The sequence below is a fragment of the Eriocheir sinensis genome, unplaced genomic scaffold, assembly GCF_024679095.1.
Source record: "Eriocheir sinensis breed Jianghai 21 unplaced genomic scaffold, ASM2467909v1 Scaffold1336, whole genome shotgun sequence".
Lineage (NCBI taxonomy): Eukaryota > Metazoa > Arthropoda > Malacostraca > Decapoda > Varunidae > Eriocheir > Eriocheir sinensis.
The window spans coordinates 37,894-58,859 of NW_026110669.1; the positions used below are offsets into that span (position 1 = coordinate 37,894).

General features: G+C 41.6%; 1 protein-coding gene and 1 long non-coding RNA gene across 2 annotated transcripts in view; one reads left to right on the top strand and one right to left on the bottom strand.

Moving 5' to 3' along the window:
• The window catches only part of LOC126989849 (general transcription factor IIF subunit 1-like), a 40,282-nt gene that overhangs the window by 12,548 nt on the left and 6,768 nt on the right, over positions 1-20,966 (top strand). Inside the window, exons 2-3 of the mRNA XM_050848469.1 lie at positions 8,783-8,893; positions 10,402-10,494. Coding sequence (XP_050704426.1) covers positions 8,783-8,893; positions 10,402-10,494 — 204 coding nt within the window. The remainder of the gene's footprint in view (positions 1-8,782; positions 8,894-10,401; positions 10,495-20,966) is intronic.
• LOC126989850 (uncharacterized) lies at positions 14,531-17,963 on the bottom strand. Its single transcript, XR_007743790.1, has 4 exons — positions 17,894-17,963; positions 17,598-17,683; positions 16,035-16,182; positions 14,531-14,807 (listed from the first exon to the last, which is right to left on the bottom strand). It is a non-coding gene; the product is annotated as an uncharacterized LOC126989850 (long non-coding RNA).

The window sequence follows — 20,966 nt, forward strand, 5'->3', positions numbered from 1 at the left end:
GTCGATAGAGGGGAGGGACGGGGAGCTCACACCGTCAACTGGTTCCCAGGGAGGCTCTTTAGTGTAGAGGTCGCCACACTCCTCTACACCGCAGGCCTAAATAATTAGGCACGGTCCAGCTGACTAGGACCCTGGAACTCCAGCCATTGTCTCATAAAGAGATCCTCTGCCTGCAGTCCAATCCACCACTGCTGCTGCCCAGAGGCTTCACCGTGGCCCTGGCACGGGAGACAGATCAGGCATTACACCTTGTCCAAGGGTGACCTGAGACTATGCAGGGCAGGGACGTCTAGTTTCCTGAGGTGAAACCACTTCACCCGCATACCCGCATACCCACTGACAAAACACCAAGAAACAGTAACGTTGAACATTTGTGCGTGCGAGTAAACATTGCAAAAGTTTCCTGTCCATACCTCAGGGTTGTTTTCAGGATGTTGGTGTGTGCGGAGACTGCTGCAATGGCCTCTGTGTTTTACTTATTATTCACTCACTGGAGAGCGAGAAGAAGACAAGGAAACGTGTATGGTTGCGGTCGTTTATAGAAAGTTGAGCATTACAGAATGACTTACTTTTGGCGGAGCCGCGAGTTAATGGAGCAGGGTTTAATTCATTAATAATTTTCTTGGAAGGTCAACCACAGATTATGAAGAACTATTATGAACGGTGTCTCCCAAAATACCACGAATCGATACCAGGCACAGAAAAGGCATTCCAGCTTCCATCAGCCTGCAGCTATAATCTGACAGGCGAAGATCCTTTTACAAGCCTCATTAACTTCAAAATGTCAAAGCTGAGTTTCCATACAAACTTTCCTGGTGTGGACGGTCCTGAGAAAAAGTTGGGAAGTATTTGAGATTAAAATTTTGTTTTCCATCCTGGATATATATATATATATATATATATATATATATATATATATATATATATATATATATATATATATATATATATATATATATATATATATATATATATATATATATATATATATATATATATATATATATATATATATATATATATATATACATACACACACCTCTAATTAGCTAGATATTGAGGTATGTGAATGAATGATAATTATAATCCCAATCCCTTTTCCCCGTGAGTGAGGTGTGGGATGTCTTTATCTCCATACCCCTGAAGGAGGTCACTCCCAGCAGTCAGGGTGTGCGCTCCTCTCTCTCTCTCTCTCTCTCTCTCTCTCTCTCTCTCTCTCTCTCTCTCTCTCTCTCTCTCTCTCTCTCTCTCACCTGTCCCCCATCGGGGCAGCCAGATTCGGAAGGCTCTTCAACGACGCCGTACGTAACGCCCGAACAAAAAACGACTCTCAGCCACGTCCTTCCATCCCGCCCGTGTAAATAGACACCATACACCGCAACAAACTCATAACATTGAACCCGCCAGTACCACCACCTCTATTACCAAGCCTAAAGATAACCTAAGAGTCCTTAGTTTCAATGCGCGTAGCCTAAGAAACAAGTTTGATGAACTGCGATGTCTTGCTCTGACAGAAAATTTTGACATAATTGCTATAACCGAAACATTTATCGACGCTACAAACATTGATTTAAGTTCCGAATACAACATAGATGGCTACAGATTCTTCAGCAAAGATCGTGTAAACCGTAGAGGCGGTGGCATCGCCCTTTATGTCAAAAGCTATTTGCAACCCACTGACAAAACACCAAGAAACAGTAACGTTGAACATTTGTGCGTGCGAGTAAACATTGCAAAAGTCAATTTAAATATATCTGTCACCTACAGACCTCCCGGGCAATCACTCGATGACGACCTTGAAATGTACAGCGTCTTAAGGCAGTCACTTAATAACAGCGACTCACTGATATTAGGAGACTTCAACCTTCCCCATATCGACTGGGCGACACTGTCAGGTACAGAAGGCGAGTCACATAGAATGATCGAATTTCTAGAAGAAAATTATTTAAGCCAAATGGTTTCTGAACCAACTCGACATAATAACATACTCGACCTTGTTATAACGACCCAAGATAACTTAGTTAGTAATGTCACGGTAGGAGAACTCCTTGGTTCCTGCGATCATAAATTAGTGCGCATTGACATTAGAGCTCAAACATCGGTGACTGGAAATAAAGTAAAGGTGCCCAATTTCAAAAGAGCCAACTTCGTAGAAATCCGACGAAAACTAATAGAAATGCGACTATCAGATGACGGCAATGTAGAGGACGCCTGGCTAAGCCTTAAAAATCACTTACTCACTCAGCAGGACACATTTGTCCCCTTGTGCGAGAAGCAAATTAACACTAATAAAAGCCCACCTTGGTATAATAGCGAAATTAAACACTCAGTCAAGGAGAGAAAATTGTTTTATAGATTAAAGAAAGAACAAAGCTCGCCCGAAAACATTAGACTCTATAATGATGCCAGGCGACGAGTAAACAGATTAGTATGTCAGGCAAAGCGTAGATATGAAGAAACTATTGCAGCCAACTGTAAAAATAATCCGAAATCCTTCTTCAGTTACATAAACAACAGAAAGGTGATCAGAAGTGGAATTGGACCCTTAACAAACAGCGACAGTGCACTAGTGACTGACAGCCAACACGTTGCAAACCTATTAAACAATTACTTTTCCTCGGTGTTCAATACTGACAGTCCTCCCTCCACTACCACCAACACCAGTACTAATGTAAATCCCGAGCATGCATTGCCTAACTTTGAAATAAAACCCGATGAAGTCCTTAAAGCCCTCAAATCACTTAAAACAAATAAAAGTCCTGGACCTGACAAAGTATATCCAACTCTGCTCAAAGAAACAAAGAGCGAAATACTCTCCTCTCTCACAACCGTATTCAATATGTCCTTGCGACAAAGCATCGTCCCTTCGGATTGGAAAAAGGCTAATGTGACACCGATTTATAAGAAAGGAGACAAAAAAGTACCAGGTAATTACAGGCCCATTAGTCTAACGTCGGTTTTAGGTAAGCTACTTGAGGGCATAATTAGAGACAAAATTGTGAGTTACCTTGAAAGCCACTCATTAATTGGGGACTCACAACATAGCTTCTGAAACAAAAGATCCTGTCTATCAAACCTATTAACCTTTTATAACGACCTCTTCACCATTTATGATGTAACCAAATCACTGGACGTAGTCTATCTTGATTTCCAGAAAGCATTTGATAAAGTCCCACATCATAAATTACTTCACAAATTAAAGCAAATAGGTATTGACGGTCAAGTAAACCACTGGATCGCGAATTGGTTGAGCAACAGACAACAAAGAGTAGTGATTGACGGATTTAACTCAGAGTGGGCTCCGGTCACTAGTGGCGTCCCTCAGGGCTCGGTTCTTGGCCCAGTGTCTTCATTATTTACATCAACGACGTGGATGTTGGACTCAATAATCGCATTAGTAAATTTGCAGACGACACAAAGATTGGTAACTCGGTTCTCACTGATGAAGACAGGCAAAGCCTCCAAGAGGATTTGCACAAAATTTCAGCTTGGTCGGATAGATGGGAGATGCCCTTTAACGTAGACAAGTGCCAGGTCCTTCAAGTTGGAATGAGGAATAAGAAGTTTGATTACGAAATGCACGGCGTTAAACTCAAAAGCGTTCAGTGCGTCAAGGACTTGGGGGTCAAAATTGCGTCAAACCTCAAATTCTCACAGCAATGCATCGATGCAGCAAATAAAGCGAACAGAATGTTGGGCTTCATTAAAAGAAACTTTTTATTCAAGAATAAAGATGTAATACTTCCGCTCTACAATAGTTTAGTCAGACCCCACTTGGAATATGCAGTACAGTTTTGGTCTCCCCACCATGCAAAGGATATTGCTAAATTAGAAGGTGTTCAGCGTCGGGCAATGAAAATGATCCCTTCCTTGCCCAACAAATCCTACGAAGAAAGGCTTTCCACCCTTAACATGTTCTGTCTTGAGAAATGTCGCCTACGAGGAAAACTGATCGAATGTTTTAAAATACTTCATAGTTTCACGAATGTAGACAGATCAACATTGTTTATGATTGATGACACTTTGTGCATGAGGAACAATGGCATAAAACTCAGATGTAGACAAGTAAATTCAGACTGCACCAAATTTTTCTTCACCAATGTTGTAGTGCGAGAATGGAATAAGCTCCCACCATCAGTGGTCCAGTGTAACTCGATTGACTCCTTCAAAAAAAAAGCTTGACCGTCACTTCTTTCAACTTAATATCAACTAGAGTAGAAATGCAACGTTTTGGAGCCTTCTGATTAATGTAAAATCATTTAAGTTTAAGGACAGACCACCTAGTCTGGACCATGGGGTCTGTGTGGTCTGATTTTCTATGTAAATCTATGTAAATCTCTCACATCCATAAATATTTAATGAAATTTGACTGGAATATAAAAACAGTTTATACTTTACTATCAAGACTTTTGAAAATCACACACACACACACACACACACACACACACACACACACATGCACGCATGCAAGCACATGCATATGCGCACACACACACACACTCACACAAAGCTTTAAAGATAAGTTGGATAAATGCAGACACGGAGACGGGACCACATGAGCATAATGCCCAGGCCCTGTAAAACTACAACTAGGTAAATACAACTAGGTAAATACACACACACAAACACGCACACCCAGGAACACACACACACACACACACACACACACACACACACACACACACAGATCGACGATGTGGGGTTCTTGAAAAAGGTGTAGACTTCTAAAAATCTCGATGTATTTTCAGTAATAAAAATATAAACTAAATTATCCGAAAATTGAGTTCTCAGACTCACATCCCCTTTCTCGTTACTTGTTTAGACCAATCACACTTCTCATAGGATAAGCACAGACCAGATGAACCTGCTCTTAAGTTTTTTTAAAACAACAAGGAAAACTTGCTGAAAATAAGGAATAATTAATTAATTCCAGGCACACAGCTACCTAACTAACTGGCTTAAACTATCCTCGGCATGAACTGTACTTAGCTGCGTGGAAGGGCGCACCAGAAGCTCCACCCTGCTGCCACATGGTCTGCCCGCGCATGGTGGAGTCCTCCAGCCTCTTCTCGTAACCTCCCAAGGTGCTCCACACAGCAAGCACGCCTCTCGTAACCTCCCAAGGGCTTCCCTCTCCTACAGTACACACTCACCTGACTTGTGGATACGGCAGGTGTTAGGAAGACCACCATGATGTAAAACACGTGGGCGGGAGAGGAAGAAAGCGTGTTTGGTCAGCACGAGATCACTTGGAGAAGAGGGCACGGGTCAAGGGGTGACCCGCCATGGCCCACGGTCAAGATGCCAGCACTCGCCACAGCTGACATCTCTCGTTCTGTGTAACACTTATACTAACGCCCTAACGGCTATGGGTTATTATTTATTAATAACCTAACACCATGCACTAAGTAATAGTGGGTCATGCATCCCATGAATATTTCAGCATTGGCAGCAATAGGCGATAAGTATTTGAATAAGCTCCTGCTCCCGCCTGGCCTGGGTCTGGGTAGGTAGGTAGAAATTTCCCGCCTTCTAAGGACTTATTTCCCGCTCTCTAAATAAAATGGTGGGGACTTCCATGGAATTTTCCACGGGCTATTTCTTGAAATAAGGAATTCATGACAGATGCTAAAGTGCACTTGCTCATGTCGGGAGGGTACCTGCTGGCGATTACGAGTCCAACACTTGATCAGTCCGTGGTAAATTACACATACATTCTCTTTCAATGTTTCTCGATTATTTCCTGAATGTATCCAAGTTGTTTCTCAGCTGCTTCCCGAAACACTTGGGAAACGTCTGGGATACATTGTTGTCATTCAAAGATTCCTGGTGTGGACTCCACGGATTTGACGAAAAAATCGAAAAATATGGCCTTTTTAGGTTTTTGTCTCTAAAATTAGTAGCGTCATGTGGCAACATTTTGGTGAAGTATGAACCCATTATGAGCACTAGAAGTGATTTAAACGTGGGTTTAAATGCATGTTAAAGGTCCGGGCGCAACACGCGGGTTTGTTTATATCGTAGTAAAGTCATATAAACTCTCACGTTTTCATAAGATAGATATTCTTCTTCTTTACATTACAATCGTACATCTGGAAGTACCTCGGGCATGACTGAGTGAGGTACAGTGCTCCGTGACAGCTCAAGGTCACTCAGTAGCCTGCGGGCTGGGGAATAAAGTAGATGTATGTCAAATTTGTCGTTTGACTGACCCTCTTATCCCCTTTTTTCCTTATTTTTCGTTGCTGCTGGGTAACGAAATCATTATGGGTATACACAGCAAGCTTCAGCAATTACGAAAACGCAAATTAGAAGCTGGCAGGAGGTCTTTAGAGGAAAAACGTAAAAGACAGAGGGAGGAAGCCACATGCCGGGACGACACCGTGACTCCTCACCATCCGTCTCCCACTGCACTACACACGTCCACAACCTCACAAGTCTCAGAGCAGAAAGAAGTGGTGGATAAGGCGAGTGAGGAAAGGGATGTGGAAGGAGCTTTGGGTGGTGATGAAACGAATCCACGTCCAGCTGTTTCTATCTCAAGCGCAGAAAAACGAAAGAGACGTTCTTACAAGGAAAAAGAAGAGGAAGTGACGGACGAAGAGAATCTCATATGTAAGAAGAGTGACATTAGGGAAATTGCAAAACACGTTAGGTGTAACAAGTACAAGGAACATGGAGTTGCGTGTGAATTTACCCATCATCAGTGCGATGTGAACATAAAAGTAGTGTGCCCAAAGTGTAAACATATTATATATAACAATAGTGAAGCAGGTAAAGTGAAATGTGGAAATACTGGTTTATTCAGAGTGACAACAATGATTATCTATTTTGTCATGTTGCTGGGGCATGGTTATGCTGGTGTTGAGAGGCTTTGCAGTATGCTGAGTTTGCGTCACTTTTCCAGTAATATTTATGTGAAATACGCTAAATTCATCCATGAACAAGCTGTGGAAAATGTAAGGATATTTTGAAAAGAAGTAGGAAGCAGTGTTTCAGTTTTATGCTCAAAATCTAGATAGACATCCAGATGAAAGCGGTGTCTTCAACATCGATGTCACCTATGATGGCTCCTGGCAGAGAGGATAAACGTCAAATTTTGGAATCGCAGCAGTAATTCATGCTCAGACAAACCTCATTATAGATTTCGAAATCAATAAAATAAAAAGAAAGATGAGAAATAAGAAATTGGAGAAGGAACTGGCCTATGAGAGGGGAGCGTATTGAGAGCGGAAATCTTCACTCAACTTTAGAGGTGTTTTTCTCAGAACGTAAGTTATCGGTCTTTACGTTTAAATTTCTCCCATGTTTCTCAACCGATTTTCTTCATTTTAGTATGTCTTTACAGAACGTAAAATGTACTAAAAGATTGTGATTCTCGATTTTTAATACAGGTAATATATTTTATGGCATCACTGCAAATGTCTGTTATATAACGCGCATTCCGGAATCACTGAAATTCAAATTTTTTTTGTGGAAAATTAAAACATTAATTAAATAAAACAGACTCACAGAAACTGCAAAAATACTTAACTTTTAGCTACGCTAATAAGAAAAGTCAATAATTTAACAATCAGGAGAAATATCAAGTTTTATTCAAACTTCTAAAAATAGCCATATATGCCAAACCAAGAAATATATTTTTTCTTTTTTCAGGAGACGTTGCATCAGTTCAAAACATAGTATTAGGCCAATTTGCAATGTAAAAAATAAGGTAGTTAACTAGATATAAGAGTTTTCCCAAACCGTGTCAAATCCATTGGGGGGGCCCTTAAAGAGAGAGAGAGAGAGAGAGAGAGAGAGAGAGAGAGAGAGAGAGAGAGAGAAAGGGGTAGGATAGGGCATGGCAGGTCACATAGGCAGAGATCTAAGGGGATCTAGCCAATCACAGCAAGATGACAGCTGTCATTGTGTAGGAGTTGGCAGGTGTCGCCTTCAAGGAGATTTGCGAGGCAGAGTCTGCTGAGGTGGCCGAGGTTTTAATGAAGCCGACTGTACCTTGGATCAGTTAGGTGTAAGCATGGTGGTATGAAAGGAAAGATAAGAGAAAGGGCATTACAAGGAAGAAGGGTGGTAGGGTCTGGGATGAATCATGGCTGGCAGAAGTGTGAGCATGGAGGTAAAGAGGGATTTGAGAAATACAATGATAGTACCAACCCTCACATATGCAAGTGAAATGTGGGCCTGGAATGAAAGTCAAGAGGTCTAGAGTGCAGGCAGTGGAAATGAGTTATTTGAGGAGTGCTTGTGGTGTGAGTAGAATGGATGGAATGAGTAATGAAAGTGTGTACGAGCATTTTGGAATGTGTCACAGGGGTGAAGGGAAGAAGTGTGGAGTGGTGGAAGAAGTGAAGCGACAGACTTTAAAGTGGTTTGGCCACATGGGGCGAATGGAGGAAAGTAAGGTGACCAGAAGGGTGTATGTGAGTGAGATAGAGGGAGGGAATGCTAGAGGACGACCTCCAGTGAAATGTAGGGATAGGGTGCAGGAGTACGTTAGGGAGAGGAGTGAAAGATCCTTGAGAAACTTTGAGAAGGCAAGGAGGGAGTGTCTGGATAGAGAAAGTTTGAAACTTCTACGGTTGATGAAATGATGATGAGAGAGAAACAATTTATATTACAGTATATTAATACTTTGTTACGACTGTCGTTGTATTTATATGATTTTTATGTGAATATATCTCCCTCTCCTTATACTGTATCTTATTTATTTATTCTGTTTTATGTCTACTTTGATGATGTTTATAAGATATTAATGTTGGAAAACCTTTATATATCACAGAAAAATATGCGGGTTCTTCGGAGCAGCAAGCCACGCTCCTTCAATTCCTCAAACTCCCGTGAATCAAGTGTCAACAAACAGCGTCCGTTCAAAATGCCGCTTCCTGACCTGGTGAGTTACCGCTTATTTAGTTTATTTTGCTGCCTACACACCTTCAGGAGACACAGGGCTGATGGCGGTAGGCTGTGGGCGTGTAGACGTGTAGGGGAAAGGAGAAAATGAGTGGTGATGGACAAGGAATAGAAGGTAAAGAGCCGTGCCCTATGTCTTCGTCCTCATCTTTCCCTTTCTCTACCTCTCTTTCGGCCCATATATTTCGTTGACTACCTACCTTCAGGAGACACAGGGCTGGAGGAGTTGGTGGTGGTAGGCTGTGGTCGTGTAGGGGAAAGGAGGGAATAGGCGGTTGAAGACGAGTAAGAGACGGAAAAGAGCCACAGCCTTTCTCTACCTCTCTTGGCCAGTATGTTTCATTACTACACACCTTCAGGAGACACAGGGCTGGAGGATATAGTGGTGGTAGGCTGTGGGCGTGGCGGCGTGTAGGGGAAGGGAGGGAATAGGTGGTTGAAGACAAGGAATAGACGGAAAAGAGCCACCTGTAGCCTTTCTCTACCTCCCTCGGCCAATAATTTTGTTGACTCTACACCTTCAGGAGTAAAGTGATGGTTTGTGAGCGAAGTAGAAGTGAGGTTGTCGATATTTTATGCCCATATAGAGTGGGAATTGAATGTGAAAAAGAATGCAAAATAATTTTGAATGGTGAAGAAATGGAGGTCAATGAGTTTAAGTACCTTGGATCAGTTAGGTGTAAGCATGGTGAAACGAAGGGAAAGATAAGAGAAAGGGCATTGCAAGGAAGAAGGGTGGTAGGGTCTTTGGGACGAATCATGGCTGGCAGAAGTATGGACCTGGAGGTAAAAAGGGATTTGAGAAATACAGTAATAGTACCAACCCTCACATATGCAAGTGAAATGTGGGCTTGGAATGAGAGTCAGAGGTCTTGAGTGCAGGCAGTGGAAAATGAGTTATTTGAGGAGTGCTTGTGGTGTGAGTAGAATGGATGGAATGAGTAATGAAAGTGTGTATGAGCCTTTTGAAATGTGTCACGGGGGTGAAGGGAAGAAGTGTGGAGTGGTGGAAGAAGTGAAGCGACAGACTTTAAAGTGGTTTGGCCACATGAAGCGAATGGAGGAGAGTAAGATGACCAGAAGGGTGTATGTGAGTGAGATAGAGGGAGGGAATGCTAGAGGACGACCTCCAGTGCAATGAAGAGAGATTGTGCAGGAGTATATCAGGAAAAAGGGTGAAAGATCTTTGAGAAACTTTGAGCAGGCAAGGAGGGAGTGTCTGGATAGTGAAAGTAGGAAACTTCTGCCGTAGCCATCCCCTGGTGGGAGCTCCTAGGAGCAGACGTCGATGAAATGTTAACGATGAGAGAGAAACCATTTATTTAACAATATCTTAATACTCTGTTACGACTGTCAATGTATCTATATGATTTTTATGTGAATATTTCTCCCTCTCCTTATACTGTATCTTATTTATTTCCTCTGTGTTATGTCTACTTTGATGATGTTTATAAGATAATAATGTTGGAAAACCTTTATATATCACAGAAAAATATGCGGGTTCTTCGGAGCAGCAAGCCACGCTCCTGCAAATCAAGTGTCAACAAACAGCGTCCGTTCAAAGTGCCGCTTCCTGACCTGGTGAGTTACCGCTTATCAAGTTTATTTTGCTGCCTACACACCTTCAGGAGACACAGGGCTGATGGCGGTAGGCTGTGGGTGTGTAGACGTGTAGGGGAAAGGAGAAAATGAGTGGTGATGGACAAGGAATAGAAGGTAAAGAGCCGTGCCCTATGTCTTCGTCCTCATCTTTCCCTTTCTCTACCTCTCTTTCGGCCCATATATTTCGTTGACTACCTACCTTCAGGAGACACAGGGCTGGAGGAGTTGGTGGTGGTAGGCTGTGGTCGTGTAGGGGAAAGGAGGGAATAGGTGGTTGAAGACGAGTAAGAGATGGAAAAGAGCCACAGCCTTTCTCTACCTCTCTCGGCCAGTATGTTTCATTACTACACACCTTCAGGAGACACAGGGCTGGAGGATAGAGTGGTGGTAGGCTGTGGGCGTGGCGGCGTGTAGGGGAAGGGAGAGAATAGGTGGTTGAAGACAAGGAATAGACGGAAAAGAGCCACCTGTAGCCTTTCTCTACCTCCCTCGGCCAATAATTTTGTTGACTCTACACCTTCAGGAGTAAAGTGATGGATTGTGAGCGAAGTAGAAGTGAGGTTGTCGATATTTTATGCCCATATAGAGTGGGAATTGAATGTGAAAAAGAATGGAAAATAATTTTGAATGGTGAAGAAATGGAGGAGATCAATGAGTTTAAGGGCCGCTTTCACAGTCGTTTTGTTTGTTTTGATCATTACCAATGGCGCCGATCGATGCTATAGTTTTCGACGTGAAACTGGCCGATGGGGTAGTGGCGGCTACAGAGGAAGCGAGAGGTGTTGAGAGTGTGTGGTAAGGTGCGGGGCTAGGCTAACCCCACAGCCGCCACTACCAAAGCCATCTTGATAAAAAAGCCTTAGCCTGGGATCGATGACGTCACGCGTTGGGTCCGCAATGCCTCACTCACTAAAACTCTTCTAATTTCTCATCCACCTTTTTCACGCTATCCACTAACATTATTAATAGTATCATTATGATAACTATTATTGTTATTATTATTATTATTATTACCTTTTAATTATTTATTATTATTATTATTATTATTATTATTATTATTACTGTACATGATTGCATGTATTAGTAGTAATTTTATATTTACTTCATCTTGTATAGTAAATCTAGATCTCCATTAGGTTTTTTTTTATTTTTAATTTAGATCCTGGTTTCTCTAATAAATGTATCACTTACCTTTATCCAGATATAGCATTAGTCAGGGAAATAAAAATATTGATGAAAACATACCATTTACTTTAATGGAAAAAAATAAATCAATAATATTTCAGGGAGTAAATATCAGGTCAAAACAATATTTGTGTAGATAAATGTTGTGCCCCAAAATAGAAAATATGCTCAAGAAAAAAGGGCAATACGTAAATACTGAAAGCATTTATATAAATCAATCCCTACCACTCTACAGAGCATATATCATCAGTCACACAACCATCCTCCATTGCAATAAAATACCTACATTGATCCTTAATTGAAAATGTCTTAAGAGATAACCTATATACTGTCTTCTAAGACTCTTTCAATGTTGACAGCTTCCTTTTTTTATCGTCCTTTCGGCCTACTGTATCATTGTATGATTTTGTGAAGTTATTCAACAAAATATCTGTCACAGGCCAAATACACATCCTCAGAAGTTGACTTACTGATGTATTACATGGACAACATTCCTCTACATCAACCAGAGTCCCTTGAAAATTCAGTGATAACCTAACGAGGGCTAGTCGTTGGTTACTGGTGCACTGAATAAATTCTGTCTTAAAATTGTTTAGGAGAGCTTGAAATATTTGATCGGTGTGGATACACACAGACAGAGTGAAATCTGTTGGCCATTTCAAGCCTCCTCTATCAAGACTGTGGAGATACTGACATTCTTCAGGAATTTCTGCCTCCATTACTTTATCAAGAGAAATCCGACTCACACACAGGTCACACTTAAGTCTTTTCCTGACTACATGAGCTACATAACCAGCAATGTACATCATCACACTTTCATCTTGCTTTGACAAACTCTGCTCTTTGACATACTTCTCAACACCCTTGAATTTCTCCAGACAGTCTACGGATTCAGAGTGAGATTTAGATTCAAGTTGAGAGTGGTTCAATTCAGTGAGAGTTAATGGTCCAAATTTTGATGAACCCATTGAAAGAACATTAATAACTTTGATTTTCCTCTCAGATTCCATTACTTGAGCAACAGCCACATTATAATTTGCACCACTCATTTTCCTGTATTGTCCAAATCTACCTTCCAGTTTGTCTGTTTGGAACTTTCCCAACAAAACATAGCGAAAGTCATGGTCTTTCAAGAGGTAATCACATAACTTAACTAGGGTTGCTGTAGTGTGCTTCAGAGCAAAAGCTGTTTCTCGCGAGAGCTGACCAATCCTTTCATGCTGCACCAATTCCATTCCCTCCCAAGCTGCAAGCCACTGAACAAAGGTAGTGAGAAACAGCAAGTTTGGATCTGTAGATGAATCCTGCCTGATGGGGTCACATTGTGCTTGACGGAGGGCAACACCTTTATCTGGAGTTTTAACATTTACTATATGCCACCATGACATGATTTGTTGCAAGAAAGCAGCAGTGCCTGACACACCTGGCAAATTCATAGTTTTCAGTGCAGCCACATTCTTTTCATCAAACAACCTCACAACAAGCTGTACATTCTGCCTTTCTAAGTTATTGGGGAAAAGTACTTTTTCTGATAAGCCTGGAGCTAGCTTCACACATTTCTTTCTTTCTTTGGCATACAGTTCTTTCAGTGGCTGTAAACTTGCTTCCTCTTGAATTGTGAGGTTGGAAGGTGAAGGTATTACAAAAGTTTGAATGGGTTTCTTCTGATTGAGCCAATTATTTCGTATACATTTTAGCAAATGGACTGAATCAAACAGGAGGAAAAGTTGCTCACTTGAATCATAGGGATTTGAAATGGAGGGGGTAAGAGGCCCATCACATAACTTTTCAAACATCTTTCTATTAACCCTGTTATTGTCAGAAATCAATGAAACAACTTTATATCCAATATCATGTAGGAATGCCAAAACTTTGTGTGTTAAGTCAAGAAGGGTGTCAGCTGTCAGTTTGCAGACTGGATACAAAGCAGCAACATGCTTGTGCTTTGATAAAAGTGATGAAATCATGAAAGCCTGAATTGTTGTTGCTGGTTCATCTGAATTCACAGAAGCACCATAAATTTTCCCTCCTTTATAAGAAAGACCCTTCTTTACATGTATCTCATCAAGCAGTACGTTCACCAGTTTTTCTTCACTTTTCAGACTAGAAAATGTTTCCTTCAGAAACAGTTCATGTGAATTTTCTGTATTTAGACACTTAGCACCAGTAGATATACTCAGTTTCCTAAGGTAATTAGGGTGAGGAAGAACGAGAACTCCACTGTCACGCAGACTTGTGTACAGTGATGGATTGGTCATAAACACACTGTAAGACCAAACCAAAAAATCACAGCTGTATTTCATACTATCTTTGCAGATCAAACCTAGTTGTTCAGCACAGAACCACATCACTTTCTTTTTGGAGCTCATTTCATCATTGTCAGTTTCCAAAATCTCTTCAATAGTTTCTTTACACTGAGTAAGTTTATCAGTGACAGTTAAAGTTGATGCAGATTCAAGATTAAGGTGACTAAGTAAATTCTCAAATTTTGACCACAAATCACATGCATTTGCTTCTCCTAAAAGCCACTTCAACTTTCTTGGTTTTAAGGTATTATTTTCAAGCCACACTGAAACTGTTAAATCTGACATAACTTTAAAGGACACTGTTAGCTTTGGTTGGCCATCGCAGTTAATTCTAAGGAAAGACACATAGTCATCACTGGAAAGATGCAGCCAACCTTTAGAGAGCTTTTCAGTAAATCCTTCACAAAATTCTTTAAAGCTGTTTATTTGGTCTTTCTCAATCCAATCACTGAACACCATTTCATCACGTTCAATTAGCTTGTCTCTCCTTTCCTGTGGAGTGGTGCGAGGAGCTGGTATTTCAAAGATGGTTGGACAAGCATCTTTATGTAGAGATGGCCTGCCTCTCTTTGCTGTTACTACAGTTCCATCAGCGCGTGTCATACTGTCTTCTGTAATGATGAAACGTTTTTGGAAGTGCTTGGAACAAACAATTGTATTTTCTGTTGGAGTAAAGTCTTTCCTGTGGATAGCCCTCATCCACTGCTGCCGTCGCTGTTCATCTTTAGGGAAACTGAACGCAGAGGCATCTGCAGATTTATAGTTGGACTTGCATCCTGGCACACAGCATGACCTCGGCATCTGCAAATACAAGTTTTATGAAACCTTGTAGCAACAATGTGATAGGCAAGTTATTGAAAATATTATGGATTTATTTATAGGTTGGACCCTTTCCAAGTGTGGATCTGTCGATGCCTCTTCTAAGGCCAACCCCCTTGTTTGGGGAATCTGAGCCTGGCATATAGATAGATTTTTAATAAATAACAAGTGGTAATCAAAGATTAGAACCCGTTTGGAATGTATGGAGTAAAGATTGTATATTAAAATATAAGTTAATATAATCAACTGATATCGCCTTTAATATCTACTAAATTTTACATTACTCGTTTTGAGCAAATGCGTTCATTTGAGTGTAAATAAAGTATATACTCATATCTAAGTAGTTAGGTATAACCTAGAGAGAGAGAGAGAGAGAGAGAGAGAGAGAGAGAGAGAGAGAGAGAGAGAGAGAGAGACTACACACACACACACACACCTCAACAACCCTCACACAATGCTCAATGTTAATTAATACAGTCTAATATATTTGTCCTAGTAGGTATGTCTACAACCTGCACTGAATAATTATCCTGAAAACTTTCTATGATCTTATTTTCTGCACGAGTACCACCTACAATTGTTTCCCAGTTTGCTGAGGCAAGATCAAAATCCCGTATAATAAGTGCCCGCCTAGAAATCCCCTATTTACCTCACCTACTACCTATAATGTCATCTACTTCAGGTGACTGATTTGGTGGTGTATACAAAGCTCCAATTCTTACTACCTTGTTTTTATTTGCGCTATCATCAACCCACAAAGATTATATTCTATCTGATCCCTAACCTAACTAAGGGAAATGTGTTTCTCATGTAAGTCACTACACCCACACTATTTCCTATCAGCTCTCTGATTAATATAGGTATATGGTATACCCATCTACATCATACTCTTTCCTACTCTCCTTAAACTTTTCATTATATAGGTATCCATGCCTCTATAATACATACTACACATAAATCTTCCTCCATTATATAACTAAATAACGCATCCTTCTTGTTTCTCAGGCTTGTAGCCTTAGCATAAACATTTCAAGTATATCATCCTAGATGTTCCCTTTTTCATAATTCTGTTCTCACCTGTTGGCACGTGGCTACAGTTTCTAAAATCTATACAGTAAGTACTCCCGTTGCTAATCCTATCTTGTTTATTCCTATCACCTATCAGTCATATATTAATTTTTTATGCAATGTTAAATTTTAAATTCTCACCTTTGAAAGACAGCTGTTTCACAGGAAGAACTAGTCAAAAGTAGTTGCCAGGAGTAACACTAGCTCACAGGATCATGCTTATGCCAGCCAACCAGAGATGCATATGTATGAAACCGGTCCATGATGCCTTGCAGTAGATTCAGTCTACCTAGAAACAAAGTGATAATTAACATGTATTGTCAAGGTGTATTATATCATTCACCTCAGCAAATAGAAAATTCATAAGAACTTCCATCATCAGTTATTACATTTATAATTTAATATCCTGAAAAGGGAGATATTTTACTTTTTTTATATCAGGGGCTGTGGCCAAAGGAAAAAAAATGTACAACAAAAAGCCCGCTAGTTGCCACACCCAAAAGCATTAAGTTAAGAGAAAATCCGGAAGAATGACCAATTTAGTTAGGAAGATGTCTTGATACTTTACTCTTTAAAGAAGTTAAGTTGTAGTGTGGGAAAATAGTCAGGAAGAGAGTTCCAGAGTTTACCAGTCAAAGGGATGAAGGAGTGAAAGTACTGGTTAACTCTTGCATTAGTGAGATGGACAGAATATGGGTGAGAATGCAGCGGGGCCGTGGGAGGGGGGAAGGTAGACAGGCAGTCAGTTCTTGAGAGCACTGAGAATTATGCTATTATAACTTAATCAGTAAGCTCAAAACGCCCTCTCCTTTAGATTACCAAGCTTAAAACAGCATCTTCTATAGACTAACAAGCTTATAAACACCTTTCTCCTTAGAGAATCAAGCTTAAAACACACCTTTCTCCTTAGACCAGCAAGATTAAAACATTTTTTTTTTTGTCTCATCAAGGTAGTGCAGAAGAGGCAACCTCTATGAAAGCGAGGACTGCGTCTTACATTTACCTAATTGGACCAACAAGCTTAAAATACCTACTTTTTTTTCTTCTAAGCCTGTGTCAACCCTGTTATAGGAAGGTAACATTTTTTTTTTAACATGAAACTTATTACACAGTTTATGAACTCTTGAAAGCCATAGGTTTAATTATGTCATGAGCTTGTCTCATATTTAAGTGAACACATCACACCGAGCCACACAACACACCACACATCATACCCAGCCAAACTACACCACACACACACACACACACACAATATACTCAGCTCACCGAATCATAAATCACACTCAGGAACACCAAACCACACAAGCTATACCGCATATCACACCCAATCACGTCACACCACTCACAATACTGAGCCACGGTGTCAACACCTTACACACCCGGCCAGCTACGAGTACACCACGCTACATAATCACACCCAGCAAGTCGATGTGCTCTGCATCACACCCAGCCACTACATACCACACATCACATCCAGGAACACTACCAGTACACCACACATTTCACACTGCCTCATCACACAAGCCACACCACAAAAGGTCACGGATATTTTTCATACCTTACTTTCCTGATATCGGAGATAACAAGCTGAGCTCATTCCGTAGGGGAATGTCTGGCTGCCTCGACAGAGACTGCAAACAGGCAAAATATGAATTACACACACACACACACACACACACACACGTTCATATACCTGCCAGTTACCTTGGGGAGTCAGAGTTATTTACAAGGCAGGCCGGAATCACCAAGGGCGGAAGAACTATGGGTCGGTGTGACCAGGGCCAGAATAACTGTGGGATAAAGTGACTTGTTACTGCTTATCACAGGGGATTTGGGATTTATGAAACATAATACCGCTGCCAAATTACAAGACCGACGTCAAGCATTCATCACGGTGTTTGGAATGATATGACACATGATATTCACGTGATTTTTACAGTTTTATACAGTACTATGATAATAAAGTACTGTACTAATTCACAACTAAATAAGTTTCTCACCTTGTACATGGAGTGTCACTGTGTTGGAGCGAGTACATCCGACCACCACAATGTTTGAAATGCAACTGACGCTCCTTGTCCCCCTCCCGCGCCGCCCACAGCTGGTGACCACCGCCAGCCCATTAACGGACCCGGCCAGCGTGGCATCGATGGTTTTCGCGGCCAGGCTAAGGCTTTTATATCAAGATGGCTTTGCCACTACCCCACTGGCCAGTTTCACGTGGAAATTCTATAGCAGCGATTGCCGCCATTGGTAACGACCAACACAAACAAAAGGACTGTGAAAGCGGCCTTAAGTACCTTGGATCAGTTAGGTGTAAGCATGGTGATATGAAGGGAAAGATAAGAGAAAGGGCATTGCAAGGAAGAAGGGTGGTAGGGTCTTTGGGACGAATCATGACCGGTAGAAGTGTGAGCATGGAGGTACAGAGGGATTTGAGAAATACGATAATAGTACCAACCCTCACATATGCATGTGAAACGTGGGGCTGGAATGAAAGTCAGATGTCTTGAGTGCAGGCAGTGGAAATGAGTTATTTGAGGAGTGCTTGTGGGGTGAGTAGAATGGATGGAATGAGTAATGAAAGTGTGTACGAGCATTTTGGAATGTGTCACGGGGTTGAAGGGAAGAAGTGTGGAGTGGTGGAAGAAGTGAAGCGACAGACTTTGAAGTGGTTTGGCCACATGGAGCAAATGGAGGAGAGTAAGATGACCAGAAGGGTGTATGTGAGTGAGATAGAGGGAGGGAATGCTATAGGACGACCTCCAGTGAAATGGAGAGATAGAGTGCAAGAATATATCAGGAAAAAGGGTGAAAGATCCTTGAGAAACTTTGAGCAGGCAAGGAGGAAGTGTCTGGATAGAGAAAGTTGAAAACTCTTCTGCCGTGGCCATCCCCTGGTGGGAGCTCCTAGGAGCAGGCGTCGATGAAATGATGATGATGAGGAATTGAGAAACTATTATCTGAGGTTGACACTGACAAAGCGACTGGACCAAACAATATACCCTGCAGTATACTAAAAGCTAATGCTTGCATTCTTGCACCTATCCTGCAGGTTATATTCTTGTAGACATGACAAACCGGAGAACTCCCTCAGGACTGGCTTTTGGCAAATGTGTCACCAATTTTTTAATCCGGAGACAGAACCCTCCCTGCTAATTATAGACCTATTTCACTAACCTCAGTTCCCTGCAAAATTTTAGAACATATAATTCATAGACATATAATGGCCCACTTTGATTGGCAAAATATACTGACTGACAGTCAGCACGGCTTTCAGCCCAAACGTTCGTGCGAGACTCAATTACTTGTGACCACACACGACATTTTGCAGTCCCTTAACAACCCCAAAGTTAAACAAGTTGATGCCATAATACTTGACTTTGCCAAAGCCTACAACAAAGTTTCCCACCAAAGATTTTTAGCTAAATTAGAATACTATGGCATACGAGGACAACTTTCTAACTGGATTACCACGTTTTTGACTACCCACAAGCAAAGAGTTGTTCTTGATGGTAGTCAATCCTTATCTATTCCTGTGACTTCTGGGATACCTCAAGTCACAGTCTTGGGCCCCCTTCTTTTCCTTTCTTACATTAATGATCTCCCACTATCACTTACCTCTTCTACTAGACTTTTTGCAGGTGACAGTTTAGTTTATCGACCCATTTTAGATAGGGATGACTGCCTTCGACTCCAGGACGATTTGGCTGCACTTAAAGACTGGGAAGCCAAGTGGCAGATGACGTTTAGACCAGACAAATGCTATCACATCCGTTTCATAAGTACTAACAAACCTATTCCCTCATTAACAAACTCCATGACACAAACCTAAACACTGTCTCTTCACACAAATACTTGGGCATACATATCTCAGCAGACATGCGATGGAACACACTCATGAGCAGCATCAGGGCCAAAGCTCACAGAGCCCTGGGGTTCCTGCGTAGGAACCTTAGCAGGTGTAACACAAACATCAAAATTCTTGCATACAAATCACTCGGTCGGCCACACATAGAATGTTGTGACACCGTCTGGGACCCACACACTAACAATAACATAAATAAATTAGAGGCCATACAAAACAAAGCTGCAAGATGGGCCAGACATGATTACAGACACACTACATCAGTCACTTTGCTTAAACAAGACATAAAACTAGACCCATTAGCAACACGAAGACAAATACACAGACAACAAATACTGTATAAAATCACAAACAATTTAGTAGACATAAACAAAGACACTTATTTACACCCGAGAACTACATGATCCTCTGGAGGCAGCCACAACCTTAAATACCACACCTACCAGACTAACACTACAGTCAAACCTCACCATTTGCGCACATATGGGCGGTCTAAGGTGCGCAAATGGCGAATGTGCAAATGGCAAACATAGTAACCTATGGGGAAAAATACATATGGTGGTCACGGCCTAAACCCCTGGGGCCCTTGTCTGCTGGCAGGAAACTTCTTGATAGCGTCCTCAATTTAGCATAACCAGTTTCTGGGTCGTGATCTGTAGAGTCCCGACAACCTAAGATTTAGATGCCATTATTGGCCCTGTTTTTGCCGCGCTTTTCAAATGCTAGCACATGCTCTCGCGTCAAAAACAGGGCCAATAATGGCGTCCAAATCTTAGGTTGTGACGCTGTGTGCGGCATGATGGTGGTGCAAAGGTGAGGCAGAAAACATTGAATAATCGCAGTCACCACGAGACCAGGAGAGGCGATTGGGCAATGGCGGGAAATGACATGTTGTGTATTTTGGTAGTGTTCTTCACTGGCGGGAGAGGGCGCGCGGATGGTAGACAGCTGTAGCTCGCCAGCTGGTTTCAAGGCTTCTTCAACACCTTCACTTTTGTCACCACTACCACTATCACCACCACCACCACCACCTGCATCACCACCATTGCTACCTTCATCACCACAACCACCTTAGTCGCCACCACCGTCTTCATCATATCTCTACCACTATTATCACCACTACCATCACCTTCATCACCACCACCACCATCTTTGTCACCACCACCATGTTAATCACCACCACCACCACCACCACCACCTTCACC